Consider the following 14,392-nt stretch of genomic DNA (forward strand, 5'->3'; position numbering starts at 1 on the left):
TGCCAATGCAGAACACTCGTATGTCCATGAATTACTACATTTCTGTGATCCTTAACAGACAAGGAGAAAAAAAAAAAAAAAAAAGTGGCTGTAGATACTATACTCCCTCCAGCCTTTCATAATGAAGTACTCTGTGCCTGAGTGGGACATCCTGAGGCCTAAGCTGGTATGTGGGGAAAGAAGAGGGGTCCTCAAATAGAGATTTTAGAAGAGCACAGGTTTCCTGTTAAGGTCCCACAGAAGATAGCATAGGCAGAAACAGTACAATAAACTCCTGAAGTTTATGAAAAGCATCTTCACATTGTAAAGGACAAAATTGCTCTAAGACCACAAAACCAGGTGCTTAGATTAAAACAAATGTAAAGCTGCTTGTTTATGAAGTTCTTCCATGAAGTCATTTAAATTAAGCAAATCTAAATTGCAGCAGCTTTAATTTAGCATAAAACATATGTAAATTCAGCTTATGAATTACGTGAATGGAAGCTAATAGTCTTATTGTCCCAGGCTCCATGAAATACCAACATGCATAGATAAGCCTTTCATCTTCTGGTGGATTTAGTAAGCACAGGGGAATCTAACAATTCTACAGCACAAAAAGCCAATTGCTTGGTTTAGTCTGGAAACTATCGATATACAGTGCAGGTATAGATAAATGAGAAAATTAACAAATAGATTTAGACACAAATGGTGCAGTTTCCCATAGCTACAAATCCCATTTCATTGTTAATTACTCCAGAAAATGTAACAAATAGAAAGGAATACGAATGGCTGCCATTGGTAAATGGATTTACTTGATGTACTAGTAGTCACCCTGCTGTAAACAAGAGACTTATGAAATTTAGCTCTTTGGGTAGCAATTTTCACAGGCTAATTTGTAGTATCTCACTTGGTTTTCCTCTAAAATTCAGTGTTATTACTGTTCCTGGCTGCTGCCAGTAGGTGTCACTGGCACCTTCGGCAACAGACAGGGGGAGCTGAAGCAATGCTGAGGTATAGATGCTATATATTACCCATGGGCAACCACTAGGAGGTTTATTATCAGTGGTGCAAATATTTGGGGAGTAGCCAGGTGAGGCAGGAAGAAGTCCTGCTAAAGTGGAAATGAGTCTGACCCTCAGAGTATCCTTCTACTCCCTACCCACTGCCTGTCTGTGGAGCTCTGAAGATCATGCAGCAGTGTTTGCCTGATGGTCCTTATTTCTGCAATACACAATGGCCAGGTTTGCTTTCTGTACTGTGACTGTATGAGTATACCGTAATTGGAGTCTGGAAACACATACTTGAGGTATCCAATGCCCTAACCCTCTCTCCCTGTTGGCCTGAAGCAAAAATAACATCTGGAAAAGACAAAAGGTGACTGGCACCCAACATGGTGTAATGTCAACCCAGGAAGAAGATAAAAAACAAAAACATTTTATAAGTTCAGTCACGCTTTTTTTCAAAGAAAAAATTGATGAATTTTACATCAGTTTTTCATCCGTTTTTACAGCAGTTTACATCCACCAACTGGAGTCCTTAACCACTTGAGTCCCAGAGCCATTATTTCATGCAAAAACAAGTCTACGTCTGCTTACATCCATTTTTAGTCCAATCTGTCTTTGATGGTGAAAAATAGGGGTTTGATGTTAATGGAAGTGAGAGTAAATGGATTGCCTTTGCCATAGAGATGCATTGATGTCTGTCTTATCTGTCAACTGATGGATGAAAAATGGACAGTTTGTACAAACATTCTATGAGTAATGCTTCTTTTACAGATGCAAACATTAAACATTCACTAAAAGAAATCCTCTCCCCTCCAGACAATTCAGTAGAACAGGTGAGTATAATGAAAACGAATTAAGTAGCACAATCTACTCTGAATATAAGGGCAATAACAAAACAACTTGGGACCAATTGTCATGTGGCAATATACTGTAATAGAAAAAAAATTGTAATACTAAAATAAAAAATAAAAATAAAAATAAAGATTTAAATCCCATCCTGAGAGGAGGCTGCAGATTCTCAAGCAGACCAGCACCCACTTTGGGTAGCATGTTGTCCCCCAGTCTATTTTCCTCCAATTCTGACTGGTACTAAAACTGGTCTCTCCACAGTTGGCTGTTATTGGTGCAAATTAAAAACGCATGCTGCTACTGCAGCAAGCGCAAAAAAAGCACTAGCATACAGTCATGTGCCATGTGACTCAATCCATCAAACAGTACACAACTGGCTCAAAAAAGAGAGCCACTTAGAATCAGAACTAGAGAGCATTACAATGGCACCAATAATTAAATGCAAAAAAATAACTATTGTGTTTAAATATTTTAGTGAATCGAATTGTGGTCATTTGGAGTTATTTTTTATTTTAGGATATTTAGACCACCCGGGAGAAGTTATACTGTACACTGAAAATTGTTTGAGAAAGAAGCCAGGTGGATTTATTGTCCAGTAACAGTGGAATCAAAATAGCATTCTGATGCATTTCGCCTCAACAGGCATCATCTGGGGTGTCAATCCACTGTATACACTATATATACACACACACACACACACACACACAGTAGTTACACATACCCTCTTAATGACCAGCAGCTCTGTATCTCAATCTGCACAATTCTAAACTCGCTTCCGGTTTCGGCCAAGATGACGCCGCCACGTGCGTTTCAAACCTCGTTTCGGTAAACCGAAAGGGACACAAATCATGGGAAAAAGCTTAAAATAACCAACAAAATTGTGCCGTGTGGAAGAAACCTGAAAGGTTTGCGATAAAGCGGTGTCGTCTTACATGAAGGTTATAGTAAATAATATCCACAAGTATATTCCCCTAATATCATTAAAGGTAGCAGGAGTATAAATATTAGATACCAAACCAAAAGCAGGTGTTTATATAAAACCATAAGGCAAGCAAAAACATGGTGCCGTACATAGTGGGGACGTGAAACCGCACGGGGGGGGGGGGGGGGAATCACTCCCCCTGCCGGAATAATTAATAAAAATAATTGCGTTTGATATTATGGACCCCAACATGAATGAACACCAGCACGGAGATTAATCTTAGTTATTTTTATGCTGAGATTGCCATTTTATTATCCTATATATTACAAAAATTTTACCCCCCTTATATTATATTGCTTTTAATTCTCTACAAGAAGTAGCAACATATATGTGCCAGCATTTAATCATTCTGGCAGAGGGGGTGATTACTGCTAGCTGCGAATTCACCTCCCTGCTATGTATGGCGCCATGTTTTTTGGTTGCCTTACGGTTTTATTTAATAAACACCTGCTTTTTGTATCTAATATTTAGACTCCTGCCATCTTTAATGTTATTAGGGGAACATACTTGTGGATATTATTTACTATACTATATATTTTTTTTGTTTTATTTCTTTTAACTACAGTGGATCAACACCCCAGAAGATGCCTGTTAAGGCGAAACGCTTCAGGCTGCTATGTAGATTCCACTGTTACTGTCTTTTCACAAGCGCTATCTTACCTTGGAAATGTTAGTGCACTTCTCTTATTTGCTTATTAAACTTTTAGCCATTCCATACGTTATTACGCTATGTGCCATCCTGCTCCTCTTTATATCCAAATGGTTGGGCTGTCTGCCCTTTAATATCCTACCTGCTGATATCCACTACCCTTAAACACCTCATCTCACTCCATATACCCTTTGACTCATTAGGTGTACACCTATTCAAGTTAAATCGATCCGGTAAGTGATTGGTGATAAAGGTGGTGGATATTCTATCACTATATTTGAAATATTTTTGTTATGCCTTTATGATCTAAATGGACTGTAGCTTATCCCACTGGAACATATGTGGTTTCCTCTTCACATTAGTACCTCTGTGGCCCCCATACGTCACCTATGGACATTTGTGTTTAGTACCCTATATTTATAATAGTTCTACATTTTTTCTTTCTAGCGCTGCACTTTTGCTATTTGAATCACTGCTGTGCTGGCTGATATTTGTTTATATGTTTTGACGGTATATGTTTGTATAGTCCCACATTGGCTGTGCCACTATTATTTTTATACAATATTTTCAAATTACGGTTGGTCTCTATTTGTCATTTCTTATTGCTCTGCTATTCACAGAGTAGATTGTGCTACTTATTTAGGTTTAATTATACTCATCTGTTCTTCTAATTTGTCTGGAGGTAGAGGATTTTAATTTTAGTGGGTGTTTAATGTTTCTACAGGCATTCTATGAGTACGGCTTCAGCCGAAACAGGTTAGCATGTTTTTCCTGCATCTTGCCATGTAGTTAAAGAATCCTTAAAATGGATGATACCGAGCAGCTGGCTTTGTGTCAGTAAGTCAGCCCACCCTGGCACTGGTGGCTATCTTTCCCGCTGGGGTGTCATTGCACACCATGCAAACTACTAACACATTAAAAACTATTTTTTAATGATACCAAAGCATTGTAAACAGCTATAACTAGTACGAATGTTTTAGAGACAATATAAGGTGGTTAATATACCTAAGCTGCCTCAACTCATGATCAGAAGCTTTTATGGGGGGACACAGAACAGCATGGGTCATAATTTCACATGAATTGGATCTAAAAAGTAAAGAAAAGGTTTCTCTGAATGGAAAATATATATATATATTGATAATTTAACATTTCAGCCAGGACCGTTGGAAGCAGAAAAATGGCATAGCTGCTGAACTGGGAAAATAAAAGGCCACCCATGCACATGTTGAAAATCACAAGCAACGCAATGGATCTGATCACAAACTGTGAACGTCGAAGAGCATAGGGATTAACAGCTGAGCTATAGTAGGCTCAAAATGTTAGAAATGCACATTAACGTTGAACAAGGTTTTCCAGAACATAGGGGGGGGGGGGGGAATAAATAAAAATTGTTGGCTGCACTGCTGAAACCCCTTTTTAAAAATGTTAGCTGTCATGCTGATAATCTGTGTTTAATACATCCTGAGTTACTTACTTGGAGCACTTCTATAGCTGAAGAATTCTGACCTTTCTCCAGCTATCATTAGCTACATTCTTGTTCCGGGTCTGACTCAACTAATATTGCTGGACAAAGCCAGCCAACTAGCATTTTCATAAGGCAGCCAGGAATGACAGTGACATTTTCTCATGACAGATGTACATTAGCATCGATTGGAAAAGTCTCCAACTAAAGTTTTTTTTTTCCTTATTCAAAAACTTCTGGAACAATAGGCCATTTCATAAGTCATATGAACAGATGAAATCTGAAATGGTGTGAATTATACACATGCAAAACAAAGATTATATACTGAATGAATATAAAAGTTATAAATATACAGGTATCAGAGGTAATAAATATTTTTTGGCCCCGATCCAGAACCTTGGACTTCTCACACTACCAGGGACCTAAACCTAGGTTGTTTTATTCAACAAATAGCAGTTTTTTGGGGGTTTTTTGGTGAATATAAACCCACTCTCTAAAATATAATTTAAGCCTCAACAAATCTTTAAAGTGTAACTCCAGGCAAACCCCAACTAGACTTAAAACTGCCCCAAACCCCTGTGCTGACTAACATGCATAAGAAAGATGTACATACTTGCCCATTTTCAGGCCACACCGGTCTGGTCACACTCAAAGGCATTAGCCCTAAACAATGCCATACAGGCACATACAAGATTCACTCTTGGGCTTATGGGGGCTCTGCAGCTCTAGTGCCAACTAATTTAGGCAGCTCTAGACATTGGCACTTTAATCACAGTAGAAATTCTAAATATTTTGACAACCAGCTAGTTAACTTATTTAGGTCACCAAGGTGCACTTTTAGTTTAAGATGGCAAACCGGAAAAAATATAAAAAAATAAAGAGTAAAGAATTACCCTTCTTTGACTTCGCTCCTATCTTCAGTTTAGATGGCCAGGCAATCTGTGTATTTGTTTCCTCCATAATCTGCAGGAAGAAATGAAAATGAATGCATCTTTAGTAATTTAATAGTTCCCTTTTGGATTAAGACAGAATTCTCACCATTATAGCTAGAGTTCAGAGTCTGGTTAAGAAACCGCCTTAAAACATCTGATTAGGCAGACAGCTTTGATCAGATACCAATTTTGGTTCCCTAGTAAATCAGAAAGCTGACTATTTTAGCACATAAATATTAGAAATTTCCACCATGCAGAATACATTTTTTACCATTTCAGCCCATTATAAATCCTTAACAGAATAAAACTCAAGTATTCACAGAGATGCAAGTTGGAATTATTGGATCGTATTCATTTTATACAAAATAGGGCTAAAAGAAACTGTGTGCACGGGCGTGTGTGTGCATACACATAACAAAAGTAATGCCTGTGTATAACTAAAATACATGTGACATATGATATCATATTCAACATGTTCTGAAGAGCTAAATTTTAGACTAAAATGGCTAAGGTATCATTCTTTATGATCATTTACTTTAAATCACCTAGCTCAGTGGGACCAATGCACAGGAACAGTAGACAGGAATCAAATGGTTTACCATGGTATAGTAGGAGGTAGGACCCCATTATGCATTTATGTATGTTATGTATTCCATTTCCATCTAATCTGGAACTTTTACCGTATTTTTGTTAAGAAAAATTCAATTTCTATTCCAAAATTAAATTTCTATGGTCTTCATATTGTCTGTCTATGGTGATCGGCAGTTAGAGAAAAATAAATATAATATATGCACACTGGTAATGCAAGCATTATTAATATTAAAATGCCAATTGACGGCTGTCTCACACAGTGCTGGGAAAAAATGTGAATTATACAATTACGCAAACGCTGAAAAAAGATAAAAACATATTTAGCTTCTCCATTCTTCAGGCACTGTAGATGTAGAAATGTGGCACCGAGTACATCTCAACTAGGTGGTACCAAGAATCACTGATAAGACTCGAGACATCGCTCCACATCCTTCAATGCAGCTTGGATGTGCCAAGCAATTTAATATTTGATAAGGAAAAAAACCTCAAATAATTTGATGACATACTGTTCATAGCATACATTTTAACATCTGAAAATAGTGCTGAGTGAAAACTAACGATAGCTCTGCAATCCTTTAACCCAACACTATGAGACTATCAGTCTGCTCTTATAGGCAGATATTAAATACTAATGGATTTTGCAAGAGATCAAAGCAGCATACATGCATATTGTGAAAGACTAATCACAGGTAATATTAAGCAATATACCAAACTAGGTGGCCAGAATGGAAAAAAAAAAAAAAGTTATCAAAAAAATGAAGAATGGATTTAGGAAAAAATAAATCTAAACGTAAAATGCTTTTTTAGTGTTAGATAGAGTGGAGAGTGATTAGAGCACCAAGTTTTTTTATATTTTTTTTTGCAGTCTGGTCACAATTAGAGAGAATGCCCCTCTATTTGTCCTAGTGAAACTTAAAGTAAACCCCAAATTTTGGGTTGCCACCAGAAGAGGAAAAGAGCAGAATCTTCCACAGGAGATGCTAGTTCTGGTGACCCTGGTAACTACCAAGGATTTCTCTCACTTTGGAGGGATTTGCTTTTGCTTCGTGTTGTGGTTATGGAACAGGAAGTGAAGTCAAATCTTTCCAATTGACACAGATGACCACAAGAAACACAGGGAATATAACCCCCCCCCCCCCCCCTTACTCTAGCCAAAAAGGGAAAAAATTGCCTTCAATTCTACATTAACTACTTGTCTTTGGATTACAATGCCTTGGCGCATTGCTCTCAAAAAGCAATAGCCAAGCAGAGAAATCACAGCAAAAAGGATTGCCAAAACTGCAGATAAAAAGAATGATGTATGGGTTCCCAATAAAATACAGTGAAACGGTTCAGTTATGTCTTCAAGAGACATTGGGGTTGATTTACCAAAGGTAAATTCACTCTGCACTACAAGTACACTTGTAAGTGCAGCCGCTGTAGACTGCAGTAGATTTGAGGGGAAGCTCTGCTGATTTTATCATCCAATCATGTGCAAGCAAAAATGCTGTTTATTTTCCTTGCATGTCCCCCTCAGATCTACAGCGACTTCACTTTCAAGTGCACTTACAGTGCAAAGTGGATTTGCACTTAGTAAATAACCCCCATTGCTGGGCCATGCTTATTTCCTGGGAACAAACGTAACAAAAAATCTGACTGATAAGGCTTTTCAGGATTAAGAGGATATCGGTTATTATGGTCATTACCCGAACCTGAAAATAAACAGCATTGCTTCTTTTCAAAGAGTGTAAATATCAATGTTTAGGTATATATGGGTGGACTGATGTAATGAAGCACTGTTGAGGAATGTCTCACACAAATGTGTAAAAGGAGTGTGACGGGAGTCACTTTGGGCGGGGGGGGCTTTTGGAACCCAGCTTACCTTAGACAGCTCTGGAAATGCCTTGTCCAGCTCCCTCGGCCTCTCCTGTGTGTAAGGCACCCTGTGTATTCGGGACGCAGGGTGACCAAGAAACCCAGTACAACCACACAGCATTTCATGTTACCCCTGTTATCCTGGGTCTTAAATACGTGGTTTGTATTGAAAGAATGAAGGGGCTCTTTCACTTGGGACAGTAATATTTCTGTACACTATCCATCAAGGAATAGATGAAGATTAATTATAACTTTCCAACTGCTGGAATATTTTATAAGCTTGGTCTCAAACTGTTGTAGACTTTTTACTAGATCGTTTAAGGGGTGGCTGCATCCCATTGTTCGATTGCTTCCGTCTGCCTTGGGAGCAACCTATTATGGGATGTATATGGATTAGCTGTGAGATGGGAGGGAATTCTCTAGCAGCCCCTCCTAAAAACGGTCTCCTGTTGGATAGTTGAATAAACCTGTGCCGTACTGGAGGAGGTAAAGTTTACCCCATCCTGTGTCATTATGCAAAGGGGGGTGGTTGTCCCGTGTTTAAAACTCTGCTTTTTGCCACCCTACACTGATGTCTCAACAAGTGAATGGGTGGACCTTAGATCGTGCTGGTACCAAAGGATGCATATATGGTAGATATACTCTTGAGATATATTCAGAGGGGTAGGAGAAATGTGCAGGTTATGATGTGGGCTTTTTTTTTTTTTTATCAACCCTCTCATTTTTGTGCCCAATAAGAGCCTTTTGATATAAAAAAAAAAAAAAAAAAAAAAAGAAAACAAACAAACACACGCACCAGGCAGTGCTGACATCAAAAGACTTCGTGTTAGAGATGTCACAGCAAAGGAAAGGGATTACCAAACCTGCATATAAAGATTGGATCTCTGCATTTCCCCAGTTCAATATACACACCAGTGATTTACATTGAAATTAGGAGGAAACAAGATCACTACAAATCTGAGGAGTACAGAGTCCAAAAACACAATGGTAGGTTAATCGTTTTTCAATACTGGTCTCAGGTTCCATTCACACGGATGCTTGGTAGCTTCCCTTTCCTTTTCCTATTGAGGCTCAAGTCATCAAGAAAAAGGTATTTGACCAATTTCTTGCCAAAGCACTGCTTCACAACACATGTGAATTCACATCTATCTTTGATAGGTTAGGTACATCGTTTACTATGCAGACATGCATTGAAGGTACATTGAAAATGAATGAAATGTTCCCCAAACCACATATGCACTACAAGACTGGTTAACATATACGCATAGGTGTGAATCCAATCTAGTCAATGTGTACATATGTAAGGGCAATGGGCCGTGCTTCAGTGCAGAGAATTATGAATGTTGGCATTCTAAAAAAAAATAAAAAATACATGCATGTTAATCATTGCAAAAAATGAAACTATAAGTGTCACTGCCAATCTTCAGGCTCCAAATAATGATTAACCTATTCATGAACATGCAACAGTTCTTCTTAAAGTCGTTCAATTCTTCTGTGAATAGTTTCATCTAAAACCAAAAATCTTAATCTGCTCATGTGCCATTTTCTTAAATATACTAAAAAAATTACCAGTCCCTTTTAACTAATGTATGGTTTCAGGTTAACAACACTGTGCAAATCTATAATCACCTTGGCACCAGTTGCTTCTCAAATGCAGTGACTGGGCACATCAAACACATGCACAGGGGCTCTGAACCATTTCACTTTCCAGGCATTATGTCAGGCTGGATGATAGTCTCTGCCTATGCTTGGAGAGGGACTTGGAAGTTTATGGTTATGTGAACATCACTAAAGATTTAAAATGGGAATTTCTATAGCAATTTTAGCGTTTTTCACTCAAAATGGTATGAAGTCAGTTCTTGAGGTTGCATGGGGATGTTGTGGGTACACTGCCTTTGCATTAAGAAAAATCATTCAATTTGCATTAGACTTATATGTAATTAACTTTATCCAAATTCAAAGAGCACCTCCTATGGTTTGTAGAAGGTAGTATTACACTCCAAAGGGCTGTGCTTTTTAAGCTCCTTGCCGCTTCCTGCATCACTAACTGCATTCAATTTCCATGGCAGCCCTGAATCTGATAAGTACCAAGGAGATTTCAAATTAAAATGAAACAGCCAGTCTGAACTACAGTATATGGCCATTTATAAACTTAGCTACAACAGTTGCAGAATTCTACAATTGATATGCATTTCCTCAAAGTAATCCCAGCTCATGGCCGAGTTCCCTGCCAAACCAAAGCTTAAAAGCAAATCCTAATACAAAGTGAGAAACCCCAACTTATTTTACGGACATAAAAGCTGTAAATGAAAGGGGATAAACAGATTAAACACTTAGAAGCCCTAGTGGAGACAATCTAAAGCTTTAGATAAATTGTACACTGGAGCCAAACATTTTAAAACTCAATTAAACCATTATTATTCATTGCTATAATGCAGCCCGACTGTGTGTGTATGTATAATTATATATATATATACACATATATATATATATATATATATATATATATATATATATATATATATATATATATATATATATATATATATATATATATACATATACATATACATATACATATATATACATATACACACACACCTTGGGCTGTTTTACTTATTTTTAAACTACCAATGGCTGCAGTATGGATAAAAATACCTTGTGCTCAAAAGAACACAGGATAGTTCTACGGCTCTGTAGCCCAAAGCAGCGGTCAGGGTCTCCAGTGGGCCCGCATGTCCTCTGAACATTGCTCAAACAGCTTTGCTCAGAAAGCCATACTGTTAATCAGAACCGTGCTCAAGGGGCGTTGAACCAATGGAAAGCTTGGTCCAACTATGTGCTTTCAGCACAGGGTATTTTAGCTTAGTAGTGTAAAAAAAAAATAGGAGCTTTAGTTACTGTGAATGCAGCACGATAGCATTAAGGCTGGTTGATTGATTCTGTTTGCTTCAAGTCTATGGGAATGTAAAAACAAAATTGGAGGTCAAAAGCAGGCTAGAATGAGGTCAAATGCATCTATTAAAGTGGAAGTAAACCCATCGAGTTAAACAGTTAAAAAAAAAAAAAAAAAAAAAAAAAAGGCATGCCGGGAATGCTAACTACACATTGGCTGTGCTCTCAGCCAATCAAACCATCCAATGGCTGATGTCATAATGAATCACATGTGCAGCACCATAGCAGTTGAAGATTAAACAGAGGCAAAGATGGCAGCTTCCTTGGCTGAAAACGATAGGGGAGTTTACTTCCACTTTAACCATTGGAGTATTTGGCTGGCCAAAGACCAGAGCACTTTTAGCGATTCAGCACTGCGTCACTTTAACTGACAATTGCACGGTTGTGCGACGTGGCTCCCAAACAAAATTTATGTCCTTATTTCTCCACAAATAGAGCTTTCTTTTGGTGGTATTTGATCACCTCTGCTGTTTTTATTTTTTTGCGCTATAAACAAAAAAAGAGCAACAATTTTGAAAAAAAAAACGAATTTTTTACTTTCTATAATAGAGTCCATGGGGGTCCAGACGGACTCATGGAGCTTGCGGTAGGCATGCACGCGCCTGCTATCCAAACCTGGCGAGATCAAAAAATAATGTTATTTTGTGCAGCCGAACCAATCTGCTGCAGTAAAACTGCAGCGGCTGGTCTGCAAGTGGTTAATGAATGCTGAATGCTCTCAGACATGTCAAACTGATTAAATAGAACAGCCAGCACCTTGTTGGCAATTTTGCCAAGTTAAAGGATCTACAGACACACCCTGACACAATAGCTGTTCTGCCACTCTTTCCATACATTAAACTCCTCCACCATATATCTCAACATAAGCAGCTCTCCTAAAACCAACATGTACCATTTTCATATAATTAACACTCTATTAGGGTTTTTAATATCATTCTCCAAACTCAGGCATCCAGCAGTGAAGGAGTACACAAGATGCCATATTCAGATGCCATCTGTTGACTGGCTTGACACTACTCAAATGTAAAACCTTATTAAATGTCTTACACTGTGCCTTGAGAATAACTTAAAATTGTATTTAATGACAAAGAATCAACATTTTAGGCTTCATGTACACAGGACAATTTAAAACCTCTCCTGAACGATTTAACTTGACACAGTAACAGACTTTTAAAAGCATCTGTTTGTGCTGCGTTTAGGTTTAGAAGCTTTTTTTTTTTTTACACTGAAAACACTCAAAAATGTTTCTCCATTAAAACGCCTCTAAACGAAATGCAGCTAAACGCGAGTTACTGCATTTGCAAGCTGTTACAGGCATTTGGCATGTTAAATGCCTCTGAACATCCATCCTGAATGCCTTTTTTTTTCTTTACAAAAAATACTTCTAAACTCAACTGCTTGGAAACAACTATAAACGACCCTGTGTAGATGTACTGATAAGATAACAGAGGAGAGTTCAGGGGTAGCTGAAAAAAATGCCCAACTGTTCCTAAACGTCCGTTTACCAGCAGCAGTGTACACAAAGCCTAAAGGTTACTCAGCCGGCCACCAAGATACTTATCACAGGTGCACCCCCCCCCCGTCATTTAAACTAGGACCATTGACCAGCAGCTGTAATAGGCAAGATGTTCTAGTACCCAGCTGGAAATGCATGCACCATGGAGCTGATCCAGGTTATAATCTGCAGATGAGTCAATATAAAGTAAGGGAGGGTGCTTCCTACGACTGGACATGGCAGGCAACATTAGTCCTGAAACAAAATGAGAATGGATAAAAAAAAAAAAAAAAAATCCTACACATTTCTATCAATCATCTGGTATCACACACGTTCCTTTTACACGTTTGTGTGAAACAATGCATGCCAGTGCTTCCTGTATCAACCCACCCAGAGATTACTAAACTTTGATATGTACCTAAATTTGTGCTCACAAAAAATAAAAAATAATGCTGATCCCTTTTTAGAGTGAGGAAGAATTTTTTTCAGATATTGAAGAGTAGTGATGGCCGAACGGTTCGCCCGGCGGTCGTTTCGCGGCGAATTTCCGACTTTCGCCGTCCGCGGGTTCGAACGCCTTTTTCCGTCGTTCGCCCCGGCGGACTTACGTGTTTAATGTATACAAGAACTTTAACCTTTCGTGACACGTTTATCATGTGTTACAGGACAACCAATTGAGACATGACAGCTCATGGACACTTGGACATTCCCCCTAACCTATAAATACACCCGATCCGGTGGCCATTTTACATTCTTTCTTCTGTCACTGTAGGGAAAGGATCCTGTGTGGAGTAGGGACAGAGAAAACGCTAGCTATTTGGTACACAAAAGTTCTTTTCAGGACTGGTATAGGTGTTAGGTCAGCAGCCTGAGTTTCTTTTGTCAGTTTAGATAAAGGGACAGAGCGCTGTATGCTGCTATTTTAGGGACAGCTCAGCCAGATTAGTCTTTCTTCATCATCATCATCATCATCATCATTAGCTGTTACTATCAGGTCCACAAAAGAGCTGTTCCAGCTAATCGTTCCAGCCTACTCTTTTTTGCCAATTTGTATAGGGACAGGCAGGAAGCAGTGTGTCAGGCAGTGAGGATAATTTTAAAGACTTGCTGTTACTATTAGTTCCACAAAGGTTCTTTTCAGGACTGGTATCAGTGGTACGGTAATAGGCTTGTACACGTATAATATTCTTTCTTCCAAATATAGAAAGAATATTATACTTGACTGCTGCCCTTCTGCTGCAGTCTGCTAATCATTCACAACTCACTTGTTCCACAAAGCTCTTTATCAGGACTGGTAACTTGGTCTGTCTAGGGTGCTACGGTACATAGGCTTGGGTGCGGTACAGTCTGCTGTTCTGTAAGGACCGCTATCGGTCCACAATACATAGGGTTGCCGTGCACTACTGCTGACCGCTGCCCTATACTGCAGCAGTCCTTCATTGGTATAGGGACTGACGTACAGTCTGCTAATCACTAACACACAACCTGCTTGGTCCACAAAAGTTCTTATAAGGACTGGTAACTTGGTATAGGGTGCTACGGTACATAGGCCTGAGTGCGTTACAGTCTGCTGTTCTGTAAGGACCGCTATCGGTCCACAATACATAGGGTTGCCGTGCACTACTGCTGACCGCTGCCCT

General features: G+C 38.7%; 1 protein-coding gene across 6 annotated transcripts in view; it reads right to left on the bottom strand.

The window, feature by feature from the left end:
* BICC1 (BicC family RNA binding protein 1) overlaps positions 1 to 14,392 on the bottom strand; it is a 342,816-nt gene that overhangs the window by 152,982 nt on the left and 175,442 nt on the right. For all 6 annotated transcript variants that reach the window (XM_077454137.1, XM_077454135.1, XM_077454133.1 and 3 more), the window contains exon 3: positions 5,819 to 5,888. In XM_077454137.1, the coding sequence (XP_077310263.1) occupies positions 5,819 to 5,888 (70 nt within the window). The remainder of the gene's footprint in view (positions 1 to 5,818; positions 5,889 to 14,392) is intronic.

Source organism: Lithobates pipiens, unplaced genomic scaffold, assembly GCF_037356315.1.
Source record: "Lithobates pipiens isolate NorthernLeopardFrog02 unplaced genomic scaffold, aLitPip1_a1.2 Scaffold_25, whole genome shotgun sequence".
NCBI lineage: Eukaryota > Metazoa > Chordata > Amphibia > Anura > Ranidae > Lithobates > Lithobates pipiens.